This window comes from Sebastes fasciatus, chromosome 4 (genome assembly GCF_043250625.1).
Source record: "Sebastes fasciatus isolate fSebFas1 chromosome 4, fSebFas1.pri, whole genome shotgun sequence".
In the NCBI taxonomy this organism is placed as follows: Eukaryota; Metazoa; Chordata; class Actinopteri; order Perciformes; family Sebastidae; genus Sebastes; species Sebastes fasciatus.
Window position 1 is genome coordinate 12,933,585 of NC_133798.1, and position 18,973 is coordinate 12,952,557.

General features: G+C 39.9%; 1 protein-coding gene across 1 annotated transcript; it reads left to right on the top strand.

Annotated features, from left to right (window-relative positions):
- Positions 1–1,753: 1,753 nt before the first annotated feature.
- On the top strand, positions 1,754–13,461 carry LOC141765841 (myosin heavy chain, fast skeletal muscle-like). Its single transcript, XM_074632090.1, has 41 exons — positions 1,754–1,781; positions 1,919–1,952; positions 2,277–2,498; positions 2,574–2,717; positions 2,814–2,970; positions 3,062–3,089; positions 3,178–3,277; positions 3,383–3,475; positions 3,564–3,627; positions 3,709–3,807; positions 3,900–4,003; positions 4,115–4,253; positions 4,366–4,484; positions 4,772–4,921; positions 5,021–5,191; positions 5,280–5,580; positions 5,714–5,778; positions 5,879–5,966; positions 6,079–6,196; positions 6,280–6,403; positions 7,581–7,717; positions 7,801–8,056; positions 8,141–8,383; positions 8,468–8,644; positions 8,726–8,871; positions 8,962–9,052; positions 9,152–9,541; positions 9,653–9,779; positions 9,869–9,987; positions 10,073–10,269; positions 10,570–10,753; positions 10,861–11,026; positions 11,158–11,282; positions 11,390–11,698; positions 11,792–11,995; positions 12,101–12,226; positions 12,315–12,485; positions 12,578–12,682; positions 12,793–12,888; positions 13,010–13,141; positions 13,361–13,461. Exons 3-41 carry the CDS (start codon positions 2,292–2,294, stop codon positions 13,379–13,381), a joined length of 5,793 nt encoding a protein of 1,930 aa, XP_074488191.1. The 5' UTR covers positions 1,754–1,781; positions 1,919–1,952; positions 2,277–2,291; the 3' UTR covers positions 13,382–13,461.
- Positions 13,462–18,973: the final 5,512 nt, after the last annotated feature.

Sequence of the window (18,973 nt, forward strand, 5' to 3'; positions counted from 1 at the left end):
ACATTACTGCCAAGCAGGTGAAATATAGAGTGATATTGTGGTTTTAGCTGACGTGTGTCGCCTCACTGTTTTGACCGATGCTCGTTCATGTCTTTTTAGAGCGAGCAAGCGAGAGCCCGACTCTGACTTTCGTTGACTTAGCGGCCACAGGTGTCGCTGTTAACAAGCATTTCTCATTCTTACAAACAGGCCCTTTAAGCTTCATAAAATTAACGATAGACAAAAGCTTTAGAGAGTATGATGTGTATGCAGGCACATATTGTATGCACTGTATGTATTAATTGTTTTATGTTTTTACAGGGAAAAGAGGCAGCTGAGTAAAGCACTTCATCTGATGGGCTGTTTCTAATCATACAATATGATGTGAAATATACCAAAATAAAACTAATTTTTGATCCTAAATTGCATTGTCTGTGTTATTTTGATCCAGTCGTGTCCTCTGAAAGAGAGCAAATTTCAGATTTGGATCATTTGTGACAGCTAAACAAAATTCTATAATCTTTATTGGAATGGCTGGCTATAACATGAAGAATGCTGCATACTTTTTTTTGAGGTACAGGTTTGGGCTGTTTTAAAGACAACAATGACCAACAATATATACCGGATGTAACCATCTGTAACATTTGAGGTCTGGAAAACTAGTAACCATGCCCCCAATGTGCAAATATAAATAGGTCCCAAGCACAGGCAATTGAGATAACAGCCAAGACATTCCAGAGACTTCAATATCAAGAATGTCTGAGAGCACTTAGATACTTCAGGAGGTTGGAGAAACTGTTTGAGGAGAAGGGAAAATGGGTTTCACTATTGTCATTGTAATTCCAAAATTGAAATGCTGCATGGGCATAAATGCATAGGTGGCTTAATTCAAGATAAGTTCTTGCTTAAAATATTTCTTCGGAGGCTAACACTTTTGAATGAGACAGTTAAATGAATTCTGGCATCCCAGCACAGCTTGAGGGTTTACTTTTGGCCATAATCAAAATGCATCCAGCTAGAAAAGTCCAAAAGTGACCAAAAGTGTCAGAAAAGGGAGTTTTATGTGTTCAATAGGAAAGCATATATCAACTGTTCAGAGAATATTCAACCTCCACATTGAGATCACTGTTCTTCTATCAGATAAAGAGGAGTAGCCTAGATAGGGGATTAACTGATACTATTTCAAGGATCTTTGTTATTTTAATTGTTTATTTTTTTTCGTAATAGTTTCTTTACATTACTTATTCTTGCTGTGGATGTTTAGTGCTATGGTCACTGGTCACAATACTATGCTCATGCTGAATCAAAACTGAAAGACTCAATCACGCTTAGTAGTAAAATTAAAAATATTACTTTAGTCATTCATGACATACTTATATTATTTTGTTTAAATTGTATGATCACAATAAGGTTCTGTAAATTAAAAATGATTATACAGTTGTACTTTTAAAAACAATTACTTTTAAAAAAAAAAATATGTATTATAATTTAAACAGTTTAGGAAAATAGAACACTGATGTATTTTTAAATTAGTATACCTTATATAAATGTTGTTCAAGAGCCTTAAATAAACTTAAATTGAAGTAATGATTAAGCAAAAATCAAGACCTGGCCATAATAACTGAAACCTGAAACATCAGTTGATACAATTCCAAAATGTTTTATTCCTGCCAGGCTACCCTACCTCATTTGGTGTGTATACCACATTTAACTTCTACTGTGTCATCAAAACCTGATTCAATATAAAGGCTACTTGAGAACACAACCGTGTGTGCCACTGAAGACCTGAGTTCCTGCTTGTGGTAAGACTTTATGCTCTTAATCTTGAGACCATTTTAATTTGTTCTTCATTAAAGAAATAAGTTATGTTAATAGAATCATTTGTTGAGTAAAACTTGTTTTACACCTACTTAATAACAATAAAACCTGTTTTGAACAGGATTGGTGAATACTGTTGACATAGAGGTGGTCAGGTAAGGACAACTTTCAAATGTTTAACTTTTCTTTACAAGCGTTTACTACTTATGTAAAATGTGTCTCATTCATTGCATGTCTAGAGTTATTCATCCAAACATTTTGACAAAACACAACAATATGTTAGTATTTATTCTCAGTAAAATCTAAGTCTGAAAAGGACTTTGAGTAAAGTTGAAGCCCACCTGTACAGTAACGATACACAGACATGGATTCAGTATGGATATGTTCACTATTCAGCAGAATTTAGAGAATGCTGTTTAATAACATGCCCTTAAAACATTGGTATAATGTTGGCAGTTCCTTTTTAAATTATCTAACAGACATCAGCCGGCACCATGAGTACGGACGCGGAGATGGCCCAATACGGCAAAGCCGCCATTTACCTTCGTAAACCAGAGAGGGAGAGGATTGAGGCTCAAACTGCACCATTTGATGCCAAGAGTGCCTGCTACGTGGCCGATGTCAAGGAGCTGTACTTGAAGGGAACGATCATCAAGAAAGATGGTGACAAAGTCACCGTCAAAGTCCATGACACTCAGGAGGTTGGTATCGTAAAGTCAGAGTCAACTGGGTTTTCAATATGATCAGTTCTCATTGTGACAAATGTTGTGTTACAGGAAAAGGTAGTTAAAGAAGCTGACGTCTCTCCAATGAACCCTCCAAAGTATGACAAGATTGAGGACATGGCCATGATGACCCATCTCAATGAAGCCTCTGTGCTGTATAACCTCAAAGAGCGTTATGCAGCATGGATGATCTACGTAAGACAATCTGCTTTATGAGAAAAGACAACTATTGAAAATGGCTATACTAGTAGGAAACATAGTTAACGGGTGAATATCTATGATCACTTTCAGACCTACTCTGGGTTGTTCTGTGCCACTGTGAACCCCTACAAGTGGCTCCCAGTGTACGATGCTGAATGTGTAGGTGCCTATAGAGGCAAGAAGCGTATGGAGGCTCCACCCCACATCTTCTCTGTCTCTGACAACGCTTATCAGTTCATGGCGACTGGTAAGTCATGACTATAACAATGTAGAATTTGTCACTATGAGGTTTCTGTTGCAGTAAAACATAGTTAATTCCTTTGTTTTGGATTCAACAGATAGGGAGAACCAGTCTGTCTTGATCACGTAAGTTTGTTACATTTACATTTGTTTAATGTGTTTAGCATAGTCAAATATCTTGATCAAATACTTATATATCTGTGTCCATACCTAGTGGAGAGTCTGGTGCTGGAAAGACTGTGAACACCAAGCGTGTCATCCAGTACTTTGCAACAATCTCAGTTGAGGGGGCCAAGAAGAGGGACACTTCAAAGGTATGTTACTGATGATTACAATTCAAGGATCTTTACCTAAGGAATATTTTTTTCAGAGAAAAATAAAGTCATTAACCAAAAATAAATTCTAAACCTGGATTATAGGGGTCACTGGAGGATCAGATTATTGCAGCCAATCCCCTGCTGGAGTCCTATGGTAACGCCAAAACTGTGAGGAATGACAACTCTTCTCGTTTTGTAAGTATGAAATGATTTCTACAAATGAGAGGTCTTGTTAAAGATTGCCCATGTGGAGGGACATTAAACATCCCTTTGTTCCAAACAGGGTAAATTCATCAGAATCCATTTCGGCACAACTGGCAAACTGGCTAGTGCTGATATTGAGACATGTAAGTAACAATCCTCAAAGTACATACAAATGACTGGAATTGACAATTGACCGGGCTGTGACTTACGAACAATATTTTTAGATCTGCTGGAGAAGTCTAGAGTGACATTCCAGCTTCCTGCTGAGAGGGGCTACCACATCTTCTATCAGATGATGACCGCCCACAAACCTGAGCTGATTGGTAAACAGATTGAGAATTTGCACGTTTAACATACTTATAGTTTTCATATGAAAAAAATGTTATGAACATTTTCACCCTTTTTTGATTTCCAGATTTGGCACTCATCACAACCAACCCCTACGACTTCCCAATGTGCAGCATGGGTCAGATCACTGTGGCCAGCATTGATGACAAAGTTGAGCTGGAAGCCACTGATGTGAGTGATCTTCACTTCAAAATATTTAAATATATTCTGCATTAAATGCAACATCAAAAGTGCATTTTCTACAATGATTATGTTTTGTGTGGACACATCTTTTGTATTCAGAATGCTATTGATATCCTGGGCTTCACTAATGAAGAGAAGATGAGCATCTACAAGAATACTGGTGCTGTCCTCCACCATGGTAACATGAAGTTCAAGCAGAAGCAGCGTGAGGAGCAGGCTGAGCCAGACGGCACAGAGGGTGAGTATTTAATGTCAGCTCAAAGTGAATAGCTTGGGAACAACAGTAAAAAAAAGTTTAATCATACTTGTTTCTGTTCATATCATGATGGAAATCACTGAACTATTTTCAGAGGCTGACAAGGTTGCTTACTTGCTGGGTCTGAACTCGGCTGACATGCTGAAGGCTCTGTGCTATCCCAGAGTGAAAGTCGGAAATGAGTATGTCACCAAGGGACAGACTGTAAATCAGGTAAACATAAATTATCAATATCCAATATTCTACTATTTAGTTAGTTCTACTAAAATAATGTAGTGCAGGATTTATTAGAAACAAAGAAATGCAATGTCAGTGTTCAATTTATTACTATTTTCCATGAGTTTTACACATTGAATGCTAAATGCATAATGCATAATAAGTCAAGGACCATCTTAGATGGATTTTTTGTTTCATTTATCTCACAAATTAAAAATACTAGTAATCCATTATTTTACAAAATGATTGACTGACAATCAAATAACATCCTTGTTTTTATTTAGGTGATGAACTCAGTGACTGCCCTCGCCAAGTCTATCTATGAGAAGATGTTCTTGTGGATGGTCGTCCGTATCAACCAGATGTTGGACACTAAACAGGCGAGGCAGTTCTACATCGGTGTCCTGGATATCGCTGGCTTTGAAATCTTTGATGTAAGCTTCATTTCCAACAATTGACCAGCCAATACTTTCTATGACAGAATCATTCTTATTGCCTACAAGAGATTATACTGAGTATTTGTCTCCTCGCAGTTCAACACACTGGAGCAGCTGTGCATCAACTTCACCAATGAGAAACTGCAACAGTTTTTCAACCACACCATGTTTGTCCTGGAGCAAGAGGAGTACAAGAAGGAGGGTATTATCTGGGAGTTCATTGACTTTGGCATGGATTTGGCTGCCTGCATCGAGCTGATTGAAAAGGTAATCACTTCATTTTGTGATTATATGTAATTGTTCTTAATTTGACGTAATGTAACACTTAATGACACTTCTTCCCGCTTTTTTCAAGCCCATGGGTATCTTCTCCATCCTTGAAGAGGAGTGCATGTTCCCCAAGGCCACAGACACATCCTTCAAGAACAAGCTGTATGACCAGCATCTTGGCAAAAACAAAGCATTTGAGAAGCCAAAGCCCGCCAAAGGCAAGGCTGAGGCCCACTTCTCCCTGGTGCACTATGCTGGTACCGTGGACTACAATATCGGTGGCTGGCTGGACAAGAACAAGGATCCACTGAATGAGTCTGTCATTCAGCTGTACCAGAAGTCCTCAGTGAAACTGCTGCCTGTTCTGTATCCTCCTGTCGTTGAGGGTATGATAGTTTCCACAGTAAACTAAAACACATTTTAAGGTTATAGATACTGAATGTTTTCAACAGTAGCATGTGTTCATATAAATTTGATGTGTTGTTCTAAAAAAGCATGTCTACTTAAAATTATCAACAGAGGCTTCCAAGAAGGGAGGCAAGAAGAAGGGTGGTTCTATGCAGACTGTGTCTTCACAGTTTAGGGTAAGCTTTAACTTTGCAAATTTATCCTATATATCTCAGTTTACAGTCAAGTTCACAATTGTGGCATTTTATGACAAAAGTCACCATTTTACATCTACAGGAGAACTTGGGCAAGCTGATGACTAACTTGAGGGCCACCCATCCTCACTTTGTGCGCTGCCTGATTCCCAATGAGTCAAAGACTCCAGGTACATAGAGATCATAATCTCGACACTTTGTTGGTATGGTTTACTTAAAATGGGGCCGCTTCAACTGAGACTATTTATTCAAAGAAGTTGTTATGAAATGTCTTTTTTACAGGTCTCATGGAGAACTTCCTGGTTATCCATCAGCTCAGGTGTAACGGTGTGCTGGAGGGTATTAGAATCTGCAGAAAAGGTTTCCCCAGCAGAATCATCTATGCTGACTTCAAACAGAGGTATCAATGGACATTTTAATAACATTTTGATGCAGATTATTGAAATAAAATGCTCACACTGACCATTAATTATCTCATTAAAGGTACAAGGTACTGAATGCCAGTGTCATCCCTGACGGACAGTTCATTGACAACAAGAAGGCTTCAGAGAAGCTGCTTGGGTCAATTGATGTTCCTCATGATGAGTACAAATTCGGACACACCAAGGTAAGCACTTGATTTCCTTATTTTACTGAAGAATAATTACCAAGGAGGTTAAGTTGTTCAGTCCAGTGTGTTTGATTGTTTTTCGGTTAACCCTTTGAGACCCACAATAGACCATTTTTTGTCTTTTTTTGGGGGGGTGCGGGGAACAGTGGGTCTTTAGGGGAAGATAGCAGGTCAGCAGTATATGTCACATAGTGGTAAATCATCTGAAAGCTGGGAACCTGAATATAAATTGCAGATGCAGCTCAGCACTGTGTGTCTAGTTGTTCTAGTCATGAATCAGAAATAAACATGAAAATAAATTGTGAAATTTTATCTTAGAAATCTTAGAACTTTGGCATTAGGTGATGTCTGCAAGAATTGCATTTTTTGGCGATTTGATGGCGAGCACTTCTGTTCTGGAAACTGCTCAGAAACCCCCTTATTGTCAATATACCTAGGAAAACCATTAAGACACTGACTGCCCTATGGTCTCTAGTGTCTGGTTTTAAAGTTTCATGAGGCTGTGATTATCCTAGAGGTCACCACAAGTCATTTTAAACAGTAAGGTCAAATTACTAAAAAAAATGGTCTCACTGTATGAAATGGCTACTATGGGGACTAACATCATCAAACATGAATACAATTGGGCTCATTGGATCCACAAGAGTCTCAGCTTTACATTGATACCCAACTTTATGCAATTCCAAGACTGTTTAGGGACCCCAGTATGCAGAAATATTCAAACACATCATTTTTAGAATAACCGAAAATAACAGATTTATACTGCATTCAACAAACTGCATGGTTTTTGCCCAAAATTGCATAGGATTGTCATAAAGTTAGCATGTCTGTAAAGCTGGTGGGCAGCAGAGTCCTGCCGTGTGTTTGGCAGAGCTAACAGCTCACAGGGCTAATAGAGCTAACAGAGCTTACGGAACTAAACACACAGCAGGACTGAAATTTTCTGTTCAGAGGAAGCATTACACAGTGAACTGCAGTTTAGCTGCAGACAGCCGGTGCAGACAGCTGCAAAATGATAGTGTATCTACATATGAGTGAAAAAGGCTTCCGATATGCTTGCGTACTAAACGAAAAATTATCCTTGTTTGTTTGTTTGTTTGTTTGTTTTACAGGGTGTGAAGTATTCGCTATCAGAGTTCATCCTACATTCATTTTTTAATTTTTGTTTGTTCAGGTGTTCTTCAAGGCCGGTCTGCTGGGTACCCTTGAAGAAATGAGGGATGAAAAACTGTCATCTCTGGTCACCATGACTCAGGCTTTGTGCCGTGGTTACGTCATGAGAAAGGAATATGTGAAGATGACAGAGAGGAGGCATGTTTAAAACAGCTCAATCTGAATGATGATATGAAAGATGACAAGCAACATTGTCCATAACAGCTACTTCTTCTCTGCAGGGAAGCCATATATACCATCCAGTACAATGTCCGCTCATTCATGAATGTGAAACACTGGCCATGGATGAAGGTGTACTACAAGATCAAGCCTCTGCTGAAGAGTGCTGAAACTGAGAAGGAGCTGTCAAATATGAAGGAGAACTATGATAAGATGAAAACTGACTTGGCTGCTGCCCTGGCAAAGAAGAAGGAACTGGAGGAGAAGATGGTGTCCATTCTGCAGGAGAAGAATGATCTGCAGCTGCAAATCGCATCTGTAAGTACACATCAACAGGCAGTTATGCTTTTTCACGTTTTTCAATGTTAATGTGCTAACATCTATTTTCATAAAATGGACTAGGAAGGAGAGAATCTGTCAGATGCTGAGGAGAGATGTGAGGGACTTATCAAGAGTAAGATCCAGATGGAGGCCAAACTCAAAGAGACAACTGAGAGACTGGAGGATGAAGAGGAAATCAATGCTGAGCTCACTGCCAAGAAGAGAAAGCTGGAGGATGAATGCTCTGAGCTCAAGAAGGATATTGATGACCTGGAGCTTACCTTGGCCAAAGTGGAGAAGGAGAAACATGCCACTGAGAACAAGGTTCGCAAATAATAATCTGTCCATCAGATCAACTACAATTATAGTAATTACCATTTATTGACAAGTACTTTCTTGCACACTTAGGTGAAGAACCTGACCGAGGAGATGGCCTCTCAGGATGAGAGCGTTGCTAAGCTGACCAAGGAAAAGAAAGCCCTTCAGGAGGCTCATCAGCAGACTCTTGATGACCTGCAGGCTGAGGAAGACAAAGTCAACACTCTGACCAAGGCCAAGACCAAGCTTGAGCAGCAAGTGGATGATGTAAGTTTACAAAGACACTTGGATTGGCAAAGCAAGTTTCTTCTTGAATATGATAATTAAAAACTCATATTATTTGTACAGCTTGAAGGTTCTCTGGAGCAAGAAAAGAAGCTGCGTATGGACCTTGAGAGAGCCAAGAGGAAGCTTGAGGGTGATCTGAAACTGGCCCAGGAATCCGTCATGGATCTTGAAAATGAAAAGCAGCAGTCTGATGAGAAAATTAAAAAGTAATATAGTTTTTTAATTTGTACAACAATCATTCTTTTAAAATTGTGGTCAACTGCATGAACTCTATACTTTAACTATCACTCTCACAGGAAGGACTTTGAAATCAGTCAGCTCCTTAGCAAGATTGAAGATGAGCAGTCACTGGGTGCTCAGCTTCAGAAGAAGATCAAGGAGCTTCAGGTGACATATTGTGTTACACAAAACATTACTGTATACATTTCCTATTTTGTGTATTAAAAGTGAAAGTTTACTGAAAGACATCACATCTACATTCAACAGGCTCGTATTGAGGAACTGGAGGAGGAGATTGAGGCTGAGCGCGCTGCTCGTGCCAAGGTTGAGAAGCAGAGAGCTGACCTCTCCAGGGAACTTGAGGAGATCAGTGAGAGGCTGGAGGAGGCCGGTGGTGCCACTGCTGCTCAGATTGAGATGAACAAGAAGCGTGAGGCTGAGTTCCAGAAGGTCCGTCGTGACCTTGAGGAATCCACTCTGCAGCATGAAGCCACTGCTGCTGCTCTTCGCAAGAAGCAGGCTGACAGCGTTGCTGAGCTGGGAGAGCAGATTGACAACCTCCAGCGTGTTAAGCAGAAGCTTGAGAAGGAAAAGAGTGAATACAAGATGGAGATTGATGACCTCTCCAGCAACATGGAGAACGTTGCTAAAGCAAAGGTACACAATGCATTACATGCTATTTTAATACACAAATTAGAATTGTAAATAAGGTAATTAACATTATAAATAAAATCTGATCACGGTTCTCATTTGTCTTTTCCTCATTAGGGAAATCTTGAAAAGATGTGCCGTACTCTTGAGGACCAATTTAGCGAACTGAAGACTAAGAATGATGAAAATGTCCGTCAAATCAATGATTCCAATGCACAGAAAGCACGTCTCCTGACAGAAAATGGTATCTACAAGTTATCCATAAATGAAATGTTTTATAGGTTATTGAGAAACGTAACATAAACTAATGTATTGTGACATCTTCCACACTAGGTGAGTTCGGCCGTCAAATTGAAGAGAAAGAAGCTCTCGTCTCCCAGCTGACCAGAGGCAAACAGGCCTTCACACAGCAGATTGAGGAGCTGAAGAGAACGACTGAAGAGGAGGTTAAGGTAAGAAACCACAACTAAGTGTGTATTGGTATTATTTGTTTGGGATGAGGACATTTTGTGAATTCAATAATATTTCTTACACCAGTCCAAGAATGCTCTTGCCCATGGACTGCAATCAGCTCGCCATGACTGTGATCTGCTGAGGGAGCAGTTTGAGGAAGAGCAGGAGGCCAAAGCTGAACTGCAGCGTGGAATGTCCAAGGCCAACAGCGAGGTGGCTCAGTGGAGATCTAAGTATGAAACTGATGCCATCCAGCGCACTGAGGAGCTTGAGGAATCCAAGTGAGTAACATTCAAACAATTAAATGGCCAGTTCAGAAGTGAAGCATTTTAGCATAACTCAACTGCCAACTGCATTGTTTTTCTCAATACTTGCATTTAAACAATGGTATCCAATCATTTTAAATGTGTTCAGTGTATTATTTTGGGGCATACATTTTAGAATATAGCATCTTTCATATGTTCATTTAGGTTCTAAAAAAGATGAAATTATTTGTATTTAAGATATGCAAACATATCTGGAATAAGTATTTGTAACTTTAACAATTTGACTGAGAGACAAATCTTACCTTTTCCAAACAGGAAAAAGCTGGCCCAGCGCCTTCAGGAGGCTGAGGAACAGATTGAGGCAGTGAATTCCAAGTGTGCTTCTCTTGAGAAAACCAAACAGAGGCTCCAGAGTGAGGTGGAGGACCTCATGATTGATGTGGAGAGGGCCAATGGTCTGGCTGCCAACCTGGACAAGAAGCAGAGGAACTTTGACAAGGTAGCATTGTTTACTTTGTGTGGCCAGGCCATACAAACAATGACATAGATATATTTATTTGTCTTGATGTTGCTAACCAACTAAACTCTATTAACTGTGACATTAAGGTGTTGGCAGAGTGGAAACAGAAGTACGAGGAGGGTCAGGCAGAGCTTGAGGGAGCACAGAAGGAGGCTCGTTCTCTCAGCACTGAGCTGTTCAAGATGAAGAACTCTTATGAGGAAACTCTGGATCACCTGGAGACCATGAAGCGTGAAAACAAGAACCTGCAACGTGAGTTTTACATTATGTAACAGTTGCATTGTATTCATTACATGTGTGTATGTGTTAGAATTAAGTACTTCTATTTTACATTTTAAGGCTTAACAATATCAAACACATGTTTTTCTCTGTTCTCTCTGCAGAGGAGATCTCAGATCTGACTGAACAAATTGGCGAGACTGGCAAGAGTATCCATGAGCTGGAGAAGACCAAGAAGCAGGTGGAGACGGAGAAGTCTGAGATCCAGACAGCTCTTGAAGAGGCTGAGGTAAAAAAATTCTAGGGAGATCTTATGAAAAAAAAAAAAATCATGGACAAATGTACAATAAAAGGTTTGAAGGCATAAATGAATATTTCATTCTTTGACATCATCAGGGAACTCTGGAACACGAAGAGTCTAAGATCCTGCGTGTCCAACTGGAGCTCAACCAGATTAAGGGTGAGGTGGACAGGAAGCTGGCAGAGAAAGATGAGGAGATGGAGCAGATCAAGAGGAACAGCCAGAGGGTGATTGACGCCATGCAGAGCAATCTGGATTCTGAGGTCAGGAGCAGGAACGATGCCCTGAGAATCAAGAAGAAGATGGAGGGAGACCTGAATGAGATGGAGATTCAGCTGAGCCACGCCAATCGCCAGGCAGCTGAGTCCCAGAAGCAGCTGAGGAATGTGCAAGCACAGCTGAAGGTATTGTAAAACACACAGTTGTTGCACAGACTATGGTCAGTGCAGGTACATTTTGGCATTCATGTGAATATTTTCCTGGAATGTTTTCACTAGGATGCACAACTGCATCTTGATGATGCTGTCAGAGCCCAGGAAGACTTCAAGGAACAAGCTGCTATGGTGGATCGCAGGAACGGTCTCATGTTGGCTGAAATTGAGGAACTTAGAGCTGCTCTGGAACAGACAGAGAGAAGCCGCAAGATCGCTGAGCAGGAGCTTGTGGACGCCAGTGAGCGTGTTGGACTTCTGCACTCTCAGGTGAACAAACCCAATCATTTCTTCAATAATTAAAAAATTGAATTAGATTCTAAATAACGTGAGGCACATGATAAATTAAATGACTAAATCTTTTTCAACTTTTAGAACACAAGCCTTCTGAACACCAAGAAGAAGCTTGAGTCTGACCTGGTCCAAGTCCAGGGTGAAGTGGATGACACTGTTCAGGAAGCAAGAAATGCAGAGGAGAAGGCCAAGAAGGCCATCACTGATGTAGGTTTAAATTAAATTTGGTCTTACTTCTACTCCAATGTGTTTTTTCAAGATATTTCTCATTAGTATTTTATGCTGTCTCCTTTAGGCTGCTATGATGGCTGAGGAGCTGAAGAAGGAGCAGGATACTAGCTCTCACCTGGAGAGGATGAAGAAGAACCTGGAGGTCGCTGTTAAGGACCTACAGCACCGCCTGGATGAGGCTGAGAACCTGGCCATGAAGGGTGGCAAGAAGCAGCTCCAAAAACTTGAGTCTAGGGTAAGAAAGTTATGTTAAGATTTGCGCAGTCAAACAAATGTAGGAAAATATATGGATTCTAAATATTCTATGAATATTCTGTTTTTTCAAAGGTGCGTGAGCTGGAGGCAGAGGTTGAAGCTGAGCAGAGACGTGGAGCTGATGCTGTCAAGGGTGTCCGCAAATATGAGAGGAGGGTGAAGGAGCTCACCTATCAGGTACAGTCACTTTTAAAGTTAACATACAAATCAACTTATGTTGATTTAACTTATTACTAAAAAGATGTCAAGATGTACTTTATATTTTACTTTAAAATAAACTTCCACAGACTGAAGAGGACAAGAAAAACGTTACCAGGCTGCAGGATCTGGTTGACAAGTTGCAGCTCAAGGTGAAGGCCTACAAGAGGCAGTCTGAGGAGGCGGTAAGGAAAACTTGTTCCTTTTCATCACTGAAAACTTGATAATGTGGCAGATTTATTTCACACAAAGCAGACCTTTTGTCTTTTAGGACATTAACAAATGTCAATCTCTGTGTTTTTTCAGGAGGAGCAGGCCAACACTCATCTGTCCAAGTGCAGGAAGGTCCAGCATGAGCTGGAGGAGGCCGAGGAGCGTGCTGACATTGCAGAGTCACAGGTCAACAAGCTGAGAGCCAAGAGCCGTGACTCTGGCAAGGTAAATATATACACAATTTAGCTAAATGAAGATTAAATCAAATTTAACTCCCCCTACTCTAATTTATGTCACATAATTATTTAGTTATGACAGCAAAAAATGACCATTATAGCCTTAAGCTTAATAAAATGAATGACTGACAAAACCTTTATGAGTATGATTAGAATATAGGCACATACTCTATGCACTGTATATATTATCTGTTTTATTTTTTTACAGGGAAAAGAGGCAGCTGAGTAAAGCACTGCATCTGATGGGCGGTTTCTAATCATACAATATGATGTGAAATATACCACAATAAAATAGTTTCTCATCTTAAATTGCATCGTTTGTGTTATTTTGATCTAATTGTCTCCTCCAAGAGAGAGCAAATGTGAGATTTAGATAATTTGTGACACAGCTAAACAAAATTCTACAATCTTTATTGGAATGGCTGGCTATAACATAAGTAATGCTGCATACTTTTTTTTGAGGTACAGGCTGTTTTAAAGTCAACAATGACCAAAAATCATGGGTGTCAAGACAAGTCCCACCCACTTTTTAAAATCATTAGTTTAGACCCCCCAACCTTTACCATGTCACAAATCAATGCATCGTCTGTCCACTCTGCGCTCTTCAGAGCACTGTGTTAGTGCTTCATTATGGTAAATGGTAAATGGACTTGCATTTATATAGCGGTTTTCTAGTCTTCCGACCACTCAAAGCGCTTTACACTACATGTCAGTATTCACCCATTCACACACACAGTCATACACTGATGGCAGAGGCTACTAAAGTGCCAACTTTGCCCATCAGGAATAAATAATCTAAATACTCATTCACATACCGATGGCTATGTCTTCGGGAGCAATTTGGGGTTAAGTGTCATGCTCAAGGACAACGACATGTGACCCGGAGGGGATCGAACCACCGACCTTCCGATTGGTGGACAACCTGCTCTACCCTCTGAGCCACAGCTGCCCTTATCAAATACATTCCGCCTGCTTACTGAGACAATGCCCAAATCAATTAAATGCTATACCATGTTTTCACTGATACCTTGCACCCATGCAGAATCTCACATAGCACGCACACACATACACAGAAGCATGTCACCAGAGCCAGGCGAAACTGTGTGCTCTGTGACTTTGTGCAATGTGAAATACAACCAGGGTGCCATTTGCTGGGGGGATGGGGGGATTCCTTCCCCCCCCTCTGATCTTTATATCCCTGCCTATGCTGAATTATTTTTATCCCTGGTGGGGAAACATGTAGCCCTCCCTCACAGTGATTAATGCTACTTCACCAATGGACCATATGAAATAAAAAGCAAAATATATTTTAAAAATATATCTAAGTAAAGCACTGCAACGTGAGAACAGTCTATAGCATCGGTGCGGGAAGTGGGGGCGCTGCCCCTGTTTTTTCTATGTAGGCCTATTGGTTAACTGTATTGGAATGTATCCTCACTGTCCTGCAATTATTATAAACTATAATAACCTAGTTATGGGTCATCCATACACTGCCTCCCTGCCTCTTCCTCTCCTGCAGTTCTCATGGACTTGCTCCATGTTGTCATAGTTGCTGTGGCTGCTTCGACATACAGTATGTTGATGTTCCCTTTTTCTAAACTCAGGGTTTTCCCAACCATTACAATGTGTTCTTGCGCTGCGTAAAAACAACAACGTGGAGAGCATCCGAACGAGCAAACGCATGTGACTGTACAGGGAAGGGGGGTGAGAACGAAGGTGCTGCAATTTATCAATACAATGTTCACATCCTGAAAAGCAGTACATAATATCAGCAATGAGACTGGATCATCTCCAGTGCAAACAACAATTATCACATCAACTCAGAAATGGACTTTCACTGTCAGCGCTCACACTTGTGTGACAATAGAGATGACACCGCGTCTAGGCTACATGATGAACGTCTCCACGCTGAACAGTTTGCTGTTCCTCTCAGTAAATGGACCAGGGCTTGCCTCCTTCCCTGCTCGGAGATTTACAGAGATGTAGGTAAAAGAGGGGCGACACGTCGCAGATGACCCTCCACAGGAAAGCAGAAAAAGAAGACAGAAGTCCATCATCAAAGCTATACTGTAGCCTATTTATATTTATGTTGACAGCACGCTCTGCTATTGCATTTTGTGATTATTTTCTATAAAATATTGATGTTTATAAATATCTGTGTATAGGGATGCTAGGCCAAGTGGTGCTATCCATGGCAGTCTACTGAAAGGGGATTTAATTCTGGCTTGTTAAATTAGCATTTAACCTTTCGTTTTGTTGTGTATGAATACATCCGCTATGTGTTTGCATGAGGAAAGGACAAGGCAAGAGAGTGAAACTTGATGAATTACATTTTAAGAAATGGATAGAAATATTCCTGCAAATGCAGTGGTTAAGTTCAAGTTCTGAAAAGTTCATGATTATTCTATAAATTCTTCAATTCTAAAATTACAAATGTTATTGATACCATTGCACCCACCACGGTGAAGACTGTCTCTGGTAAGAAAAAATCTCTATGGAGAAATGCCATGTTAGTAAGAAATTAAAAACGAGAGTGTCGAAAAGCTGAACCCCATTGGTGGAAAACATGTTCAAGTCAAGTTATGACATCTATAAAGAGAGACTTTGTATTTATAATTCAGAACTGAGAAATGCAAGCGGTCCTTCTTCTTTGACATCATCACCAAAAACAACAATAATGCACGTGCCCTGTTTGCCACTATCGACAGGCTAACACACCATCCTGTGTCAGTAGCCTCTGAACTTTTATCCACCAGGGCATGCAATGAATTTGCCTCCTTTTTCACAGAAAAGATTCACAAAATCAGACAAGCAGTCACTTCCTCCTTATCAGGTACAGGATGTTTGTTGCCCCAGCGTCCACTTAAACCTGGTGCAAATAACATGACAATTTTATCCAATAAATCAGACATACCTGGAGGAAATCATACAACATCAAAAATCCTCCTCCTGCTGCCTTGACATTCTGCCAACAGGCCTTTTCAAAAGAGTATCAGATTGTATGATCTCAGAGCTTTTACAGATTGTTAATGCATCTCTTGTTTCAGGAGTCTTCCCACAGGCACTGAAAACTGCCGTCATCAAACCGCTCCTCAAACAGAACAATCTGGACTCATTAATAGTAAATAATTACAGACCAATATAAAATCTTCCATTCTTGTCTAAAATAATTGAAAAAACAGTTTTTCAACAATTAAATAGCTTTCTGGCACCAATCAACTCTTTTGATGTGTTCCAGTCAGGTTTTGGACCGCACCACAGCACTGAGACTGCTCTTGTTAAGGTCTTCAATGACATCCGATTGAACACAGACAGTGGTAGAATTTTATTTTTATTTTTACTGGATCTCAGCATTCGACACGGTTGACCATAATATATTACTAGACCGACTGGAAAACTGGGTGGGTATTTCTGGCATAGCACTCATCTGGTTTAAATCCTACCTAAAAGACAGGGACTTCTTTGTGTCTATAAATAATTGCAAATCTGAGCTGAAAAAAAAATCACATGCGGAGTTCCCCAAGGCTCCATCTTGGGGCCTCTTTTGTTTAACATCTACATGCTCCCACTGGGAAAGATTTTTGATAACAACAAAATAAATTACCATAACTATGCAGACGACATACAAATTTACATAACTCTATCACCAGGAGACTACAGTCCGATACAAGCACTGAGTGAGTGCATTGAACAAGTCGATAACTGGATGTGCCAGAATTTTCTTCAGCTGAACAAAGACAGAACTGAGGTCGTCGTTTTTGGAGCCAAAAAGGAAAGATAAAGGTTAGTGCTCACCTTCAATCTGTAATGTTAAAAAGCTTGGACCAAGCCAGAAATGTTGGTGTAGTCATAGACTCTGACCTGAGCTTTAACAGCCATATTGAGACAATTACAAAGACAGCCTTCTATCACCTGAAGAATATAGCAAGAATTAGAGGACTGATTCAGCAGGATTTGGAAAAACTAGTCAATGCATTTATCTTCAGCCGACTTGACTACTGTAATGGCATCTTTACTGGTCTTCCTAAAAAATCAATCAGACAGCTGCAGCTGATTCAGAACGCTGCTGCTAGAATCCTCACTAAGACCAAGAAAGTGGATCATATCAGTCCAGTTCTGAAGTCTCTACACTGGCTCCCTGTCTCTTAGATAATTGATTTAAAAATACTGCTGCTGGTTAACAAAGCACTAAATGGTTTAGGGCCAAAATACATTTTTGATCTTCTGCTATGTTATGAACCATCCAGACCTCTCAGGTCATCTGGATCAGGTCTGCTTAGTGTCCCCAGAGTCAGAGCTAAACATGCAGAAGCAGCGTTCAGTTTTTATGCAGCAAATATTTGGAACAAGCTCCCAGAAAACTGCAGGACCGCTCCAACTCTGAGTTCTTTTAAATCAAAGCTTAAAACTTTCCTGTTTGCTGCTGCCTTTTATTAAACCAGATAATGATCTCATACTGCACTAGAGCTTTTACTCTTGTTCGTTATATTCTATTTTAGCTTCTATCCTAGCTTTTATTTTCAGCTTGTTTTTATTTTCGAATCTTTAATGTTTTTATGTTTTTATAACTGTTTTAATTATGTCTTAATGTTCTTTTGCACTTTGTCGCAACGTTCTTGAATGTTTATGTAAAGCACTTTAAATTGCCCTGTTGCTGAAATGTGCTATACAAATAAAGCTGCCTTGCCTTGCCTATAAATGTTACTAAAAAGGTGCAAGAAATAGCCTATCAGGCTTCATAGTCTATAGGCCCACTGTGATTTATTTTCATGAATAAAAACGTTTCAAAAACATCACCCCTTCATTAAAGATACCTGCGTCACGCGTAAACATGCGTTCATATGTGCATGCACAAAATGAAGCTCGCACTGTCCAGCAGCAGCCTCTGTGGGGACCTGTCCAGACAATATATGGGTGTGATGGCACTCCACATGGTCTCACATCATTTTAAAACAAGACAATAATTATCTAGTCACGCAGTGAAGGTTTAGTTACAACTTTGGACTAGTGCAAGATGGACAGCAATGGATTGACATTGACTATTGATTAAATATTGAATTTAAATGTTCGTCAGCTGGGCATGCTGGGCAATATGGATGTACATCTCTCAGTAAATAATAACCAAGTATTCAGCCAAGCCATAACCTAGTATAAATATTATTACGTATTTGAAAATGTATAAATGGAAATCTAGATGAGCCACACAGCTGTAGATCTATAGGTTTTATTTTACTATTTGAAACACAAAGCTGCAGCTGTAGCCTAAAGGCTTATGTTCCAATTGTATAGCCAAAGCTAATTGTATAATATTTTGAGGACTGGACTAATTACCAGGCAACAGAGCGAAAGCTCAGTGTTATATTTTATTATTTTATTCATTTTATATTTATTGTTAATATTCACTCTGGATGAAATTACAAAATGTATCCATCATTTTTTTCATGCTAGTATAGCATAAAAGGATAAAAGCAGCAAACCACCTGTTAAAAGGCACCAGAATACAAGAAATGACATCTACTCTGTAAAAGTTTTCAGGGGGTGGACCCCCAGACCCCCAGTTAGATTGTCTAGCCCACATTTTCAATGCAACGCCCATGCCAAAAATATATACTTGATGTAACCATCTATAACATTTGAGGTCTGTGGTATGGAAAGCTAGTAAGCGTGCCAACAATGTGCAAATATAAATAGGTCCCGAGCACAGGCAATCGAGAGGAGAGCAAAGACATTCCAGAGGCTTTGATTTGGTATCAAAACCTTTTGACATTTGGAGATTTAGAAAACTACATTTTTAGGCAATTGTATGGTGAGCACTTCTGTT

Excerpts from the sequence above, each read along its gene's own strand:
- LOC141765841 (XM_074632090.1), top strand. The coding sequence starts at position 2,292 with ATGAGTACGGACGCGGAGATGGCCCAATACGGCAAAGCCGCCATTTAC. Across the intron at positions 6,404-7,580 it reads ACAAATTCGGACACACCAAG|GTGTTCTTCAAGGCCGGTCT; the intron begins GTAAGCACTTGA and ends TTGTTTGTTCAG. Across the intron at positions 9,988-10,072 it reads CGACTGAAGAGGAGGTTAAG|TCCAAGAATGCTCTTGCCCA; the intron begins GTAAGAAACCAC and ends TTCTTACACCAG.